A 16,665-nucleotide genomic window follows, 5' to 3' on the forward strand; every position below is an offset into this window, starting at 1 on the left:
TAGCACAAAATCAAGAAGCCTTGAGGGAATATAAAGTAACTTTGGGGAAACCAGGCCAGTTATTAGCCAAGGCAAAAAAAAAAATATTAAAAAAATCTCTTGCCAATCAATCATATTATATCCTTGCTAGGAAGCAGAATGGCTCAGCTCAGCCAGATAAGAGCAACTGACCTGCATGGCCACCGAGAACAAGCTCGGGTCCTCCAGCTGGAAGCCTGTGATGATGGTGACCATTCCTGTGGTGTCGTCCTCTCCGCTGCCCTGGGACACTGTCAACTGTTTGCAGCTGTCCAGTATTTTATAGAGATTCCTGACAGAAAAGAGAAACAGAGGGGAAGGTCAGCAGGAAGACCACATCTGCTTGGGACGATAAGTGGGAAGCAGGGCTGCTTTCCTGCTCCTGTTAAGGACTTTTCTGAGACCTTTTTGACCACAGAGTGCTTTGTGTAACATGCACAGGTGGCTGTCCTTATCTCCAAGGAATTTCATCACTACTCACACAGAACAAGCTCTGCAATGGGTCCCAGTGCTAACACCTCTCCCCAAAGCCACCTGCCTGCTGCGAACTGGGCTCAGACACCTTCAGATGCTGAAATCTTACCAGGCATCTAAATCTTGTCTCTTCAATTTATGCCTCTCAAAGCTCTTCCCAACATCTTTCTGGCAACGAATGTACCTAAGAAGAAAGCAGAGTCTCTGAGCTCATATGGAGACTGTCACACATGCTAAAGTCAGTGCTCCACAACAGTTACTCTGGGTGCTGTAGGGCTTCCACCAACCCAGCTTTAACACCCAAAGGTCCATGCAAGGAATCCCCTGTGAATCCCTTCATTCACCTCCCTGCCTCACCACCAATCCCACGTGCTGCTCACACTCACAGTACCGTGTCTCAAGCCCATCAGCCCTGAAAATGGCCACAGAGATGCTGTCTGTCCTCTCAACTGTGTTTCTGCAGAGCACCAAGGCACAATCCAGCTCTTCCAGCACTCCCAGTGCAGTGGCAAAGGTCACTGCTCCAGTTTATACAGCAACAGAGATGCAACTCACCATTGCTCAGGAGCAGCTGCACTTCACAGCTGAGCAGCAACTACCAGCACATCTGAAGAAGCAGCTGCTGAATTTGCTCCTTCACTGCCTTCCCATTCCTGAAGTCTGGCTTTTCCTTGGACCACTACTTATTCTGCTCCAAGGGATCCACAGCATGCTCCCACCCAAAGCCCATCCATTCCAAAAACAAGGGAAAATCCCTCTCCTGCTCTCACCTGTTTCCCTTTTTAAATTCTGCCTCCAGATAGCGAATGCTGTCCCTCGCACCGGCGTTCTCCTTTTTCAGGAAGTCTAGGCCATCGATAACTAACAGGAAAAAAAACAAAACAAAACAAAACAAATCAAAACCATCTTGTTTACAGTTCTACTTCTGCACACTAATCCAGAGGCATCAAGTACTTCCCATTCCACAGAACACTGTCCAATAAATAGCTGCCACAGGAAAGGGGGAACAGGACGCCTCTCAGCTCTTCTGACACACTCTCAAAATCCCAAGCATGGGCCACACATAGAACTGGCCCCAAAAGCAACACATCAAAAGGGTGTTGCAACTGCTCCAGATGAAGACAAGGATAAGAGTAGGAGGAGGGAAAGCCACCACCCAGGCCCCTGGGGCCTGCTCCCAGCACAGAAGGGAGAGGCAGCCACTGACAGTTACCTGCTGTGGAATACCCATACCTGTTCGAGGAATGATGATTATGAACCTCCCACTAGTGGCCAGCTGCTTGACAAGAGCCAGGTGCTGGCAGAGGGCCTGGGTGTCCGGAACAAGGTAAGGAGACATGGCTGACTGTGCCTTGGGCTGCTGGAGACTTCCCTCCAGCTGAGACACTTCCAGCTGAAAACACACATGCAAAGACACTCGTTTCACATTTATGCTGAAACAGACCATCAAACAGGGCAAGACTTGCCCTGCAAAGCTCCACCAGGCCCTTCCAACCTCTGAGCATACAGAACAGAGGGCCGGATGCAGCAGAGGGTCAGCAAAAGGAGATGGTCCCACTCTGCACAGCCCAGTGCAGCCCCACCTCAAGGACTGTGAACAGTTTGGGGCACCTTGATATAAGAGGGGCATTGAAATATTCGAGTGTCCAGAGTAGGATGACCAGGATGGTAAAAGGCCTCAAGTGGCTGAGGGTGACTGCCCCATCACAGCCCACACCTTCCTCGAGGGGGTCAGCAAGCAAGAGGTGCTGACTTCCTCTCCCCAATGACTAGCAATAGGACATGAGGAAATGGTATATTTAATTTCTAGCTTCACTGCTACATCAGGGCAAGTTCAAACTGAACATTAGGAAAAGATTCTTCCCCCAGAGGGTGGCTGGTTCCTGGAACAAGCTCCCCAGGAAAGTGGTTGTCACACCAAGCTGCCAGAGCTCAAGAAGGCATTCAGTTTAAAGTAGCCTTGCAAGCAGCAGGGACTTGGATTGCATGATCCTTACGGGATCCCTTCCAACTTGAGATATTCTACAGTTCGATCTATGTAGAATGGACTTACTGCCTCTGTGTGGGATGGGACCCCCTCCTTCCCTTCCCAGGTTCTGACATTCCAGCCACTACCCTGCCGGTTTTCAGGCTGGAACTAGCATCTCCTACCTGCAGTCGAAGCTGAGCCATGTCTCTCATGAGCCTGTTCCGACGAGCTTCCTCTGCAGCCTAGTTGCAAAACCAAACTTCCATATCAGTTAGCAGGAAACACACCAGCTGACACTAGCATACACTTCCAGAAACATTTCCAGAGTGAAAAGGGGACACTGGAATAGCTTTAAGGAACAGAACTTTCATTGCCTCCCAAAGATCTGTGATTACAGTTACAACCTAATAGCAACCTACAGAAAACTCTGCCAAGTACAGAGATTTCATTCACCTCTACCAACTCACCATGTGAAACTGGGCCTGGGCCTGGTGCAGCAAGTTGTCTTGCTCTGACTGTGCTATACTGATGAAGATCCCAAGCTCCGAGTTGAACTGCAGGATGCTGCCTTGCAAGTGGGTAATGAAGTGGCCAAAGCTCCGAATGCAGCAGATCCGCACGACAGACTGTAAGGAAGCAGGAGGTAGTCACCAGCCACCGCAACCATGGCACTGGTGGCCGTGGCCTGAGGCAGTGCCAACCTGCAGCTCATGCTTTTGAAAAAGGCAAGAACTGATATTAAATGCCCAATTCTGATGGATGTTTCTGATCTCTTCTGAAGTCAGAGACTGCAGGAGGGGGCTGCAGGAAAGACTACAGCTGGCCAGAAGGTTCAGGGGTGCCAGCAGTCTGGGCTTCCTCAACCCAAGAAAATCTTGGTCAGCAGCACCCTGCCACACCTGCTCCATAAACCTCTGATCAGGCCTTCAGTGCTAGGAAAAGGAACCACATAACACAACAATCCAGGTCTAATTTTTTTCAGGGTTTACCGCAACTCACCTCCTCAACTGCTGAGAAAATGGGCCGGTCCTGCTCAAAGTTAAACCTCTTGTGTGCATTTTTCAGAGGGGGAAGATTGCGCAGGGCCACATCTTCAGGGAGCAGCAGGTTGGCCTTCAGGTCTGGGAGCTCAGCATCACTCAGGATGTCTTTGACTTCATCACACAGGGCCAGCCCTGGAGAGGAGGGACAAGAAGGAGAGCAAAACAGCTGATGAGAGGGCTAAGAGGAGAACTGCTTTAAGGCACATGATCTGTAATGGTCACGGGCAGAGGTATTAATGACACATGTTCTGTGAGCACGTGCTTCAGGAGGAACCACCCACAATACAAAGAGCAACTCTCCCAAACAATCTACCAAGGGATTCTGGGAAATCATCTGTTTGGAGGGATAGCTTTCCCACCTATTCCAACTGATGAGCAACCCTGTTTAAACTCTGCTTCTCATAAACCACTGGGAATTTTAGGCTCAGCCCTGAAGAGGCACATGGCACATCATGAGCAGCTGCAGCTCTGAAACTATTTTTCAGGATTACCATGGCAAAATCACAGCCTTACCCCTGCCACTGGCAGTGAATTTCACTCCTGTTGGCCACACACGGATTCTCACATGCTGGTGTCAGTGTTTCAGTATGCTACCAGTCATATTAATGTATTAATACAGCATTTTCGTGTGTGATTTTTGTGGTTGTCCTGTCAGGGCCAGGAGCTGAACTCAATCTTGGAGCAAGGCAGGGGGGTCTCTTTCAACTCAGGATGTTCTGTGATTACATGATTCTAAAGATTATGGAACAGTATGGGAATATATACATATATTCCTATATATACTGTGTATATATAGGAATATACACACTGGAATGGTGTTTAAACAAAAAAAAACAGCACAGGCACATGTTACTTCCTATTGTGTCTATAAAAACCGCTACTAGGAAATCTCCCTCCCTGGGTTTTCACACACCCTGGGAATCACTGATGACTAGGCTTGGTGAAAAATTACATTGCCACTTCTTTCTCCAGTACCTGATTCCTGCAGGTCTGCAGCAGAAGGCAGAAGGTTCAGGAGCACAGACAGCCTGTTCCACAGGCTCTGAGAGCTCTGCAGGGACAGAAAACAAAAGGCCGCAGAAAATGTCACGACAGACATATACAACAGCTAGGCAGCCTAGGCCTTCCAGCATCTCACAACCCTCAGAATGCTTTATGAAGAGTGACCCTCACCATCCTTCTTAGGCCCAGATTAGCTTAACTCAGCTGGACGGGGACATAACTTCACCCTCCACCCAGGACTGGGGCAATGGATGCAACCAGCCCAGGTAGACTGACCAGACACAACCTTGCAGAAAGCCCCAACACCATCCCCACCTGAGCACACATAATGATGAGGTCTGTGTTTGTCCTCAGCCAGTCCAGGAACACCTTGACAGTAAGCAGCAGCCCTTCATTGGTCACAATCTCCAACTTCTCCTGAAGGGATCGCTCATTTCTGCAGGACTTGTTACTTGAAATGCTTTCTTCAGAGTCAGACACATCATCTGGAAAACAGAGGTAAGCACAAGATGGCAGCTGTTAAAACCCCCTGAGATGCCAAGCCCTGCTGGTGTCGGAACAGCACTGGGCTGGTAATAACTGAGTTGAGATACTCGGTGCCTCCACACATCCTCACAAAACTAGTTCCTGTCCCCTGTGCTGTTACTAGAGTGTATCACCCCTGCCTTTCCTTCCTCCTTGGGATAAGTGGGTTAAAATCTCCCTGTGAAGGTTTGACCAATGCCTAACCTCTGCAGCAGCAGCCTCCAAGAGGCTTCCTGACAGAGTGGGGTAGCACATGCCAGCACAAGGACCAGAGCAGTTCCTGCAGGGAACACAGCTGTGAGGCCAACATGGTCCCAGTTTTGAGCCAGGCAGAAGAAGGAAATGCAGGGGTCTGCCCTGTGAGTCATTCTCTGTCCTTTGAGTCAGAGAATCTTAAATATTGAACATATTCTTTGCACTCTTCTAACTTTCCAGACCTGAGATCTCAAAGCCATTGCCAGTGGAATCACATGTGACATGAGTGACCTGAGGTCAAGCTGGGAATCAACCACATGTTTTGCTACAGCCCCATATTTCAAGTGCTACCATTGCTTCCTATTAGCACAGCTATGAGTATTCCATAAACCCTGGGAATCACAAGAAAGGAGGTGATTTATTCAGAACCCACCACTGACAGTGTTACACCATGAAAGAGCGGTTTGGATACATCACAGATGAAGAGAGCTCGAAGCTGAAAAGCACACAGGGAATTCATTTCATCTCTCATTTTCTACACCTGTAAAGGTATTGTGGCCACACGTTCCTGGAGCTGCAACAGCAAGATAACCACTGAGGGGAAGGGTTTAACAGACCAAAGCCCATTTGTTACTTCCTTTACCCCCCCATCTGTTTCATGTGGCCATGGAGCAGTGCCAGGAGCCAGTCAACACTAACATGATCTAATACTGTGCCTTCAAATGCCGGCCCAGGCAGAGCCTGAATCTTGCCAGTGCTGTAGGCCAGCTGGATTTGGCAGCAGGATGCAGAATGTTTCCTTGCTCCAGGGAAGCTGGGAGGAATGAAAAACAAGACTGAACAGGCCCCATGTAGTTTTATGTGAAATATAAACAATTCCCTGTAGTTTATCACGTCTCCCTTTCCAGCTGTTTTTGCCCAGAACAGCACTCACTTGTGTAAGCTGAGTGGTAATGGGCACTGTGCATCTCCCAGGGGCTCAGCATGGACCAGTCAGTGAGGCACATTTGGTGGGTCACAGAGAGGCCCTCAAGACTCAACACCTCTCACGTGCACCTGGGTCACATCTTCCACACAAACTTCTACATGAGCATTGGACTGATAATCTCATGGAGAACCTCCCATCCTCCTTCTGCCCTGTCTGTCACCAGAAGCAACAGTGTCTGATTAGATATTTCACAAAGGGAAAAGGGAAGATGCAATCTTTAATATCTGCTGGAATTATCCACTGGAACCAAAATGGCTTCACTATAGTAAATCATGCCTGAAAAATTCATTTGCCTTCTACAATGGGGTTATAGCAATGGAGGATGAGGGAAGAGCAACTGACCTCATCTACCTGGGTTTGTGCAGAGCATTTGACACTGTCCTGCACAACATCCTTGTCTCTTAACTGGAGAGACATGGATTTGATTGACAGACCACTTAGTGGACAATGACTTGGCTGGACAGTCATAGTTAAAGAGCTGCAGCCAACAGCTCAATGTCCAAGTGGAGAGCAGTGAAGAGGGACATCCTCAGGGGTTGGGACCAGCATTTTTTAACATCTTTGTTGGTGTCACAGACAGATCAAGTGCACCTGCAGCCAGTTTGCTGACAACACTGACCTGTGTGGTGGGGTCATGCGTTGGAGGGAAGGGATGGCACCAGAGGAACCTGGACAGGCAGGAAAGGTGGGTCTGTGCCAATCCCAGAAGGAAGAGCAAGGGCAAGGAGAAATGTTGCATCTGTACTAGTGCAACTCAAGCACAAACACCGGCTGGGGAAGAATGGATGGAGAGCAGCCCTGAGAATTTTGGGGGGATGGGTTAACAAGAAGTTCAGCATGCCGTGGCAACGTGCACTGGGGGTCCAGAAACCGAACACTGTCCTGGGCTCATCCCTAACAGTGTGGGCAGCATGTGAAGTGGGGGTTTCTGCCCCTGTGCTCTGCTGAGACCCTCCCCTTGCAGAGCTGCCTCCAGCTCTGGGTTCCCCAGCACAGGAAGGACGTGGAGCTGCTGGAGTGAGTCCAGAGGCCATGGAGATTATCCAGGGGCTGGAGCCCCTCTGTTCTGGAAACAGGCTGGGAGAGCTGGGGGTGCTCTGCTTAGAGAAGTAAAGGTTCCAGGGAGACCTTATAGCTCCTTCCATTGCGTAAAGGGGTTCCAAGAGAGCTGGTGAGGGACTTTGACAAGGTCCTGGAGGGGGCAATGGGGGATGGCTTTAAACTGAAGAAAGGTAAATTTAGATGTGGTATTAGGAAGAAATTGCTCCCTGTGAGGGTGGTGAAGCTCTGGCACAGGTTGCCAAGAGAAGCTGTGGCTGCCCCATTCCTGAAGTGTTCAAGGCCAGGTTGGATGTAGTCTGGAACAACCTAATGCAAGTGGGATGAAATCACATGGGCTTCAAAGTCACTTCCAAACAAACCAGACTGTGAGCCTGTGATTATCACAGCGACTCGGCATTTAGTCTGCAGAACAGCAGTTGTACTGGTCACCCTGGTAGGCCACAGGTGTTTCCTTTGCTCAGTGCACATATTCCTGCATGCTGGGCAGTAAAAGTAAAGCTCCTCCGTCAGGAAATGTCCGACCCAAGGCGTGCCCACTACTTGGGCAACATGGTCCTTCAAACCTAGCCAAAAGAGAGCTTGCACCATGGGAATTTAGCAAACAGACTGCTGTAGTTTGCAGTTTTCTAAACACAATTGCAATAACAAGGCCCTTACCTTGGTCTGCCAAGCTGGGCTTCTCCAGATCTCCATTGACACAAGGCTTGCTCTCTATCCCGTCCTTCAAGGCAGGTGATTCACTGTTGGGTTTCAGGAGAATGTTGCTGAATGTGGGAGCCAAGCGAAAGCAGCGTTTGGTCTGGAACAGCTGGGTGGACATGGCCTGGAGATTACTGGCTATGCTTGCATCATTAGTGCTCAGGGAAGCTGGCCCATTGACTGCTGGATCCACAGCTTCAATTTTAGAGATGCTTGGGCTCTTTAAGTCCCCCAGCCCACTGCCATCCACACAGTTCTTTAAGGCCTCTTTGGGCCCACTTTTGCCTTGGCTGCTTCCCTCCTCACCCGGTTCATCCTCCATGTCCTCCAAGTCAGACCGAGATTCTTGGCTGTTCATATCAGAGTCTGTCTCCACATCAAAAGCAGCTTCTGCTTCCTCATCACTCTTCTCTGAACCACTCTCTGAGCCATCACTGCCCTTGATGGAGCTCTGGCTGGAGTCAGAGTCAAAGCCCTCACTCAGGTCGCTCTCATCCACTTTCTGGGGGTGGCGGCGGCGGCGCAGACAGGAGAGACGAGAGTATTTTTTGCTTTTCTTGCAGTCATTCTTCCGCTGCTTCTCACTGGGCTGATGATTGGCCAACTCAGCTTCAGCTTCCTTCTCAATTGAGTTCACAGGCTCCCGTGGCTCCTGGTCATCTGTTTACAGGGAGAATATAAGTTAAAGTCACAGTGCGTTCCACAGGCTGCTGCTTGCCAGCCCTGGGCCCAGAGCAGCAAACTTCAGCCATCACTTCCATCAATGTCTTCCACCGCAGAATAAGCAACCCCAGCAGAAAGACTCACTTCCTAAAAGCACCTGGGAAGCTGGGATTCCAATTGCCCAAGCCGGGCCACTCCGTTACCAGGCAGCCTCAGTGCTCAAGGTTGCTAAACCAGTATAGAACACAGCTGAATTCTAACTCTCCTCCCAAACTTTCTACAGTCAAAGAGCTGAGAGACCCACTGAGCAGGACAAGGACACGTGTTCTGTAACTACACTGCCCTGACCCAACCCCTTCCTTGACCAGTATGCATGGAGCCTTTCTAGCAGCCCTGGATCACCGTGACAGCTTCAAAACCTGAAGAGGAGGGGTTGTTCGTTGTTGCTTTTACCAGAAACTCCCTCACCCCGCATTCAGTGAGGTATTGCAAATGGACTGTTTACAGGGAAAAGGTTTAGAAGTTTAATTCACTGCTCAATAAAATCCCCCAGAAATTCAAGAGCCACCCTTGCCTGAGCAGAACTGAGGTATGCTGAGAGGGCCTGTCTCCTTCAGCCTCACTCAGTCCCTTTCCGCGCCCCTCAGCCCAGGTATTTTACCCGAGATCATCTCCTCAGTGGAATATGAAAGCAGCCAGTAAACAACAGTAAACAAAGACAGAGAATAAAGTCTCAGATTGGGATAAATAGATGATGAATGAGGTGTCAAGAGATACAGAAAGCAAATTCTTTGTAAGGAAAGCAACATGTCCATCCTGTGGTGATTCAGATACTCAGAAAGAGCATCCAAGTGGAGACAACTCAGCATACCAACCATCTTCAGGGATTCCAGACCAGAAGTAAAAAAGATCGATACACCTGTGCACTACAAAACCCATGGTCAGGGTACAAAGGAGAGAAAGGGGAAAGACAGCCCTATAAGCAGGCAACCTGGGAGATCCAGGTGCTGCTGTTTCTGTTCTCTTACCTGTGCCATCACTCTGAAAGGCTGGGACAGGATTTTCCCCTTCTTCTAGCTCAGCCTGGAGGCGAATATTGACGTGATTTATCAGGTGAGAGAAGAGGGCGAGCGTGAAGGCAATAGCTGCACTGTACTGCTTGGAACCTGCAACCAGACAGCACAGTGAGATGGAGGAGGTGAGCACTACACCATGACACGAACACGAGTTCAGACAGCATTTCCAACCTAACTGTGCTGCTGGATGTTCACCATGAAATTTCCAAGCAAAGCACTGGTTACCTGCCCTCTTGAGGCTGTGAACGCTCATAAGGCAGATGATCACCATGCGAAAGATCAGGAGATCAGGAAGGAAGGAGTAGCCACTCTCATACTCTTCTTCATCTTCACTAGTGGAGCTCAGGTTAGGAGGAGAGGGCAGGTAGAACAAGCACAGGTTGAAATCCTCCAGCACAGACTGGCAGAGAGATGTCAGTTCAGAATCCAAAGAGCTTAAAAAGAGTGAAAAATAAATAAAAATTATTAACTCAAGACTCACTCACGCTCCTGGCATGTCTGCTCAGAAACTGAACCAAAACTGGCAGTTAGGCTGTCTTTAGCACTAGGCAGGATGAAGCACCAGGGAATATACTGCAGGCAACAACAGCTATGGGAAGTAAGTCACATTAATCAGATTATGTTTTCCTCTTTAAAGCTGCTAAACTAAAGACAAACAATACCTAGAGGTGGATCACCAAAAACCAGATTAATTTCCCCTGGGAGCTCAGTAGTGGCCATTAAGATACTGAAGGCACTTCAATGCTAAAGGGAGCAAAAGTTCTAGATGCACTGCTCAGTGATAAGTATTACACTGCCACATACATAGGACTCAGTTTTTCCTTCTCCCATGTCTCTCCTGCAGCCCAGAACATTCCAAAATCCTCCACAGCTACTCAGTCCTTCAAAGGAAGTGTCCATGAGATCAATCCAATGGGCTGTGAAAGCCTCCTAGTTACAAAACAGAGCTGCCTGAGAAACACCCAGCAAGCCTTTTCAGGGGAAAGTGTGCTTGGGAAATTGAAGTAATTCCTAAATTTCTTAAGTGCTAAATCATGTTGAGTGGATATTAGAGGAGCCTTGTGGTTTCACCTCAGTATAAGGCAGTATTGGAAAGCCAATTCCATACTGAGCTGCATGAGCAAGGGCAGAGCCAGCAGGTTGAGGACATGTTCTGCCTCTCCTCTCTCTCTCATTTAGCACTCACAAGGTGGCATCTGGAGCACTGTATCTGGTCTTTGGGTCCCCAGGACCAAAAACAAAAACCCCAAACAAAAACACACTGACAAACTGGATTTAGTCCAGCAGTGGAACAGAGAACATGATGAACATGATGAGAACATGAGAAGAGGCAAAGAGAATTGAGTTTGTTCAGCCTGAAAGACAGAAGGCATGATGGGGGGGGGGGGGGGGGGGCGGGGGGGCGTCTTCTGTTTTCAGATGCGGAACAGGTGATTACAGAGGACCAGTTAAGACTCTCCTTAGTGGTGCACAGCAAAAAGAACAGAAATGAGGGGCACACACCACAGAAACGAAAAATGAAATTAGATGCAAGGAGAAAAAAATGCTATGGTGAAGGTGGTCAAACACTGGAAAGGGGACCAGAAAGGTGTGGGATTTCTGTCCTTGGATCTAGTGAAAACTCAGTGTGATGAGGCTCTGAGCAAGCTCATCCAACTTCACATCTGCATCTACTTTCATAGTGAAGACTACTTTGGGGAAATACTGGACCCCCAGAAGGTCCCTTCCAACCTAAACCATTCCACGATGAATTTAACTGCAGCTTGTATTAAGCCCTTTAAAACACCTGTTCTGTTTCAAGCAGTAAGAGGTATGTTTAAGATCACCTGAAAACCTCCAGCAGAGACAGAAAATCCAATAAAAAAATCTAAAAGCCCAAAATCACACAGCTATGTAAAGCTTCCCATTTATTCTAGCACAGCCAGGATTTGGTGTTTCCTTGAACAAGGTGTTTGGTTACAGACTTCCAAGTGCAATGAACAGCCCCACACATGTATGAACAGCAACTCTTTGCTGTCCCATCAGCCTGAATACAGGGCTTGACAGGAAAAAAGCATTTGATGACTCCATGGGGTAAGTAAACACCAAAGGCACAGTACAGCACAGAGACAGCTGCAAGGCTCAGGAGCTCAACACACACTCAGACTGCCTTGATTTAGACAAGACACAAAGGATTTCACCCTTTGGTATTTCAGCCTCCCCTGGAAACAAGATCTTCATGTTCCGTGCACAGATAGTCCAAAGCCTTGGGTGTTTAGGCAGAAAGCCTCAGCACAGGCACTGTTATCCTACTAGAAACCATCCCTTCCAATTTCAAGTGCCTACTACTGTGAGTTATCAATAGAAGATACAATCGACCATAACCTTACCTGCTCTTTGGCTGCAAAAGACTCTGCAGGTACATGAAGCTCACCAGCAACCTCTTAATGTCTTTTCCTCTAAAAAGATGGAGGAGAAAACACTGTAAAGCAGGTGCCCCATCACAGAGGTGAACTGGGCTGACAGAGCTCTATTAACAGGTAAATCAGGTTTCAACTGAAAAGTCCATTCTGATAAAACTGGAGAGAAAGACGTCGGTTTATACACTGCCAGCTTTCACCAATATGCCCCAACCCTGAGGAACAGTCCCTGACTCCAGGGATGAGTGAGAAAATGTCTCAATGCAAACTCTACACCTGGCCAGCATTCAGCTTTTCTCCTGAAATTATGAACCAAGAGAACAAGAATGGGATCTAGAGTGGGACTCTCAAAATTCTGGGAACAGTCACCAAGCTGAATGGCCCACCTACCAGCTCCACTTCCCACAAAGACACTACTCTCAACCCAGAGGATACACTAGTGGCACTGCAAACTCCCAGCCTGTGCCTCTCCTTTTCTTTCCCTTCTTACCGTTTTTTGCTCGGAGACAACTTCCTGGTTTCACATTTCTTCAGCTGATGGTACATCTTGGCTGCTTTGTCATATAGCCGCTTCAGGTTCCCATAGGCACCTTCGAAAGACACTTCAGACTGGATACTAAAGCACCAAAACAGGACACAGCTAAAGTTACTTCTCCACAAGCCGGCTCACATTTTATGGCTTTAACTCACTACCAAGTTATTCAGGCATCGAGGCATGAGGACAGGTACCCAGTGGTGCTGTCTGAACATGCTGGGCAACTAAACTCTCACCAACGGCTGCAAACTGCAATTCAGTTGCCTCACAGCTTCCACCGGCCCTGCTTACACGTATTCTCAAATCAGTGCCTTCAAGCCAGGAATTCCACCCAGTCCACACCACAGGGTGCCTCTCTCAGCACCTCCAACCCACTTCCAGCCTGGCTCCCCAGCTCACACAAGGAGCTTGGGCAAAGCCCGCCAGGTGCAGCCCTGCACAGGTGATTAGTAACCAGCACAATGGTTTGCTTTGACCGAGGCTTGCTCCCATTACCACCAGTCCTGCTCAAGGGCGCACCAAACTCATCTCTTTCTCTTCCCCTAAAATTCATTTGCCAAAACCAGTGCCAAGTTCAAAGTAAGGAGAATAGAATCTGGCACCCACAGTAGCAGTGCAGGGCGTCCCTGCCCAGGACATCCAGATCTGCAGGAACTCACCAGCGTAAGTAGCAGTAGGTTGCTTCCACATTGTAGTATTTGCTCCCTGCCAATGTCCCCAGTTGGTTGAAGGGCATTCCTGTCAGGAAGGAGAGGGGCAATGGAATTCACTTGGAATTCTCCAATGGCCCTGGCTGGAAAGTACATCCTTTCCCTTTCACCACATTTCCACACTGGAGGGAAGCCAGGAGACACAAAGAGTAGTAAAGCTGTAGTACAAAGGTCTGGACTACTCAATCCTTCCACCATCAAGGGTTTGTTTTCCATCTTACAGAGCTTTTAGATTCTCCCCACCTTGTGCCAGTTAGCTATATAAGAGAGAGGAGTAAACAACGCCTCCTCCTTTGTATTAACAGTGGTGTAGCCTTGACTCCATATTCCCTGACAGACATGTCATGTTATCAGCATCTGAGAGCTCTACTCCAGCTCCTGTGGTGCAGAAACTTTTGCCACTTTTATTTGGGAATGGCCCCTAAAACAGTTCAGTAAGAACTCTGCAAAGACAGCGTGTAGAGAACGTTTGGCTGGAATCACACACTTTAAGGTATGACAAGCCCTCTACTCCAGCACTGATGTGCTTCCAGAAGGAGGCACTTCTGAAGGAGGAAGCAGCACATAAGATGTTCTTTACACGGGTAAAAGGGGAAGATGACTGATACTGCTCTGCGGCTGGCAATGGAGAGCTGGATCTGTTCTTAGCCCACAGGTACAACATCACCACAGTCAGGGAAGTCTGAGCTTCTCAGAAGTTCTCAGTTGAGTACAATGAAGTCACTGGTAAAGAGCACTCTGGCTTTAACTCCTCTGTTTGGCTTGCCGGCAAGAGAAGTTGTCAAAAGAAACAACTTCAACCAGAAGATAAAACCAGTCCTCTCTCAGTTGCAGGATATAAACCTAACCAGTGTGGTACATTGTTTTTACGTTGCAGCAACATGATTTTAACAACTATAAATTCATGGTAAGTCACTCACCAATTTGTGGTGCAACAGAAAGGGCTTGATAGTAAAATCGCTCAGCAAGCAGCTCCGTGTCCACGCCTGCCAGCTCATTCTGATAGCGAGCTGAAAGGAAGCCACACACGATGCATCAGAAACCCCAAGGCAGTGTCTGCTGCAGAGCAGCACAGTTTCTCTATTAAAAACACCACAAAACTTGAAATACTAGCCAAGTCAACAACTCCACCAAAGAAATGCACTTGGCAAACACACAGGGTTTGCCAGGCCTGTCCGAAACACTTTTCTTTGACCTGCTCACACCACACACCACAACTCCTGCCCTTTCCAGAGGAGGGAAGAGCCTACCACATTTGCAGCATCACATGAACAAAAGGAAAATGCTCTTCTGCTCCATGTGTTAAGTGCTGATTCATCTATCCTTGAAGTAACTCAGAGCTACTTGTTCCATTTTCCTGTACCTCAGACGACATTCTAGTACAGCAGGGTGTGAAATCTAAATCAAGTAGGCTGACTTCATAAAATACCTGACTGTGGCTAGACTGAACTTTATTTTCTCTCTCTTTTTTTTTTTTTTTTTACAAATGTAGGCATTTTGAAAACCTTAGGTGACAACACTGTGAAAAGGTGAGCACATTTCTCTCCCACCACCCAGATAAGTCATTCCTACTACCCCCACAAGACATTTATTTGTAATGCCGTTCTTAGGCTGATTCATATGCAACACTAATGCCAAACAGCTTTCACCAGCTGGCAGGCTGCAGTGAGACACGTGTACCTGTGCCACACTTTCAAGAGCTGCTTTCCACACAGCTATGTTTTCTCCCAGTCTTTACTCCCACATGTTCACCATCAAGAAGCTGACACACTTCATGAGGTCGTGACTGTGGGACAGTCATGCTTGCTATAAAAAGGATGCTACACAGCCAATGACAAAGAAGCTGGGGCTTTGCAGTGGCAAAACTCTGGACTGATGCACAGTGTTGCCCAAACTTGATCTTCAGTCCCACTGGTGCTGATGGAAATGACTTTGTAAGTCACAGCTAAGCAGTCTGAAGTCTCTTTGATCCCTCATACTGTTGAAACAACATAAATAAAAGCAAAGACTTCCACTCTCACAGCCATGGCTACAGCTGGTTATCAGCAGCAAACTCTGCATCCACCTGATCAAATACAAAGCTCCTGCAGCTTGTAGCAGTTCAGCCAGGAGGATTTCAGTTTATTCCAGTCTGTGACAAAGGTGTCAGAGGGAAACAGACTCTGGAAGTAACCTTGGCTGGTGCCCAACAGCAAAGGCTTCACATGGTACAGGCAGCATCTTTTTTCCCATTTTAAAGGCTGCCCTGAGAGGCAATGCTGTCCTTACCTAGATCTCCCAGATAAACCAGACATCGGTGACAGGCCATCTGCGCCCACTCCATCTCCTTCTCTGACGCAGACACGGGTTTCTTGCAGCCTATAAGCAAACACAGAATCACTTAGAGCATCGGGTGGATGCTGCTGGGAAGATACCAAAGCTGCCCATGCCTCTGCCCAAGACACCCAAATGAAATCCCCCACAGTCAGACCTCACTGCTGGCTATGCCATCTTGTAGAGCAGCACCGGGTCACTCTCGTCAAAATGTGGAAAATAAATACAGAAAAATACTTCCAGACTCTGCTGTTCACCCACTCCCCCGGATTCCTTTGTGACAGGGGCAGTGCATGTCACCACACCACCAACAGTCACTGAAATAAATGACTGACACCATGTCTACAGGGTCTGCCAGAGAGACCTGGCCCCATCTGCCCTCACGTGAGAGGACAAAAGACAATTCCTGTCTATATGATTGTGTGATCACTTTAACACAGCACTGAACACAAGTAATAAGGCTGATTTCATTAGCATGGCTAATGAGGCCCTTATGGGAGCAGGCACACATCCCTGGAAGCCAGAACAAACTCTGAGGACTGGCACTGGGCAGGAACACATAATGGGGACAGAGCCTCTCCAACACTGAAGATGTAAACAAACTCACTGTCTTAGGACCAAGATGTAGACTTAGGAGTGACCAGCCAAAAAAGGGAAGAAGTTAAACAAGCAAAAACTAGGACAGAAATCTGTGCTGTAGGCAGGGCAACTGGAGTCAGTTAGTGAGAACTGCCTCTGGACCCCTTTGCAGTGGGTTCAGAAAGGCAACCATGCTGGTAACAGGGCTGGAAGGCACAGGCTGGGAAGAGAGGCCACAGACTTCAGGCTTGTCTACGTTTGAGAAGACTGGGGGATACTTCATTGCCCTCTGCAGCTTCCTGAGGAGGTGAAAGTCTCTTCTCCTTGGCATCCAGTGACAGGACACATGGAAATGGTTCAAAGATGCATCAAACGAGGTTTAGATTGGACATGAGGAAGCCTCTCTTTACCAGAG

The 16,665-nt window shown here is 48.3% G+C and overlaps 1 protein-coding gene across 1 annotated transcript in view; it reads right to left on the bottom strand.

Moving 5' to 3' along the window:
- The window catches only part of SMG5 (SMG5 nonsense mediated mRNA decay factor), a 30,856-nt gene that overhangs the window by 4,488 nt on the left and 9,703 nt on the right, over positions 1-16,665 (bottom strand). The window contains exons 5-21 of the mRNA XM_066206748.1: positions 15,627-15,716; positions 14,279-14,368; positions 13,308-13,386; positions 12,604-12,729; positions 12,084-12,152; positions 9,940-10,148; positions 9,667-9,804; positions 7,934-8,635; positions 4,822-4,991; positions 4,480-4,555; positions 3,461-3,636; positions 2,929-3,087; positions 2,644-2,703; positions 1,726-1,885; positions 1,263-1,353; positions 602-676; positions 172-310 (exon numbers count right to left, since the gene is read on the bottom strand). Coding sequence (XP_066062845.1) covers positions 172-310; positions 602-676; positions 1,263-1,353; positions 1,726-1,885; positions 2,644-2,703; positions 2,929-3,087; positions 3,461-3,636; positions 4,480-4,555; positions 4,822-4,991; positions 7,934-8,635; positions 9,667-9,804; positions 9,940-10,148; positions 12,084-12,152; positions 12,604-12,729; positions 13,308-13,386; positions 14,279-14,368; positions 15,627-15,716 — 2,609 coding nt within the window. The remainder of the gene's footprint in view (positions 1-171; positions 311-601; positions 677-1,262; positions 1,354-1,725; positions 1,886-2,643; positions 2,704-2,928; positions 3,088-3,460; positions 3,637-4,479; positions 4,556-4,821; positions 4,992-7,933; positions 8,636-9,666; positions 9,805-9,939; positions 10,149-12,083; positions 12,153-12,603; positions 12,730-13,307; positions 13,387-14,278; positions 14,369-15,626; positions 15,717-16,665) is intronic.

This window comes from Chamaea fasciata, unplaced genomic scaffold (genome assembly GCF_029207755.1).
Source record: "Chamaea fasciata isolate MVZ Bird 193981 ecotype frontalis unplaced genomic scaffold, bChaFas1.0.hap1 SCAF_31, whole genome shotgun sequence".
NCBI classification, from domain to species: Eukaryota; Metazoa; Chordata; class Aves; order Passeriformes; family Sylviidae; genus Chamaea; species Chamaea fasciata.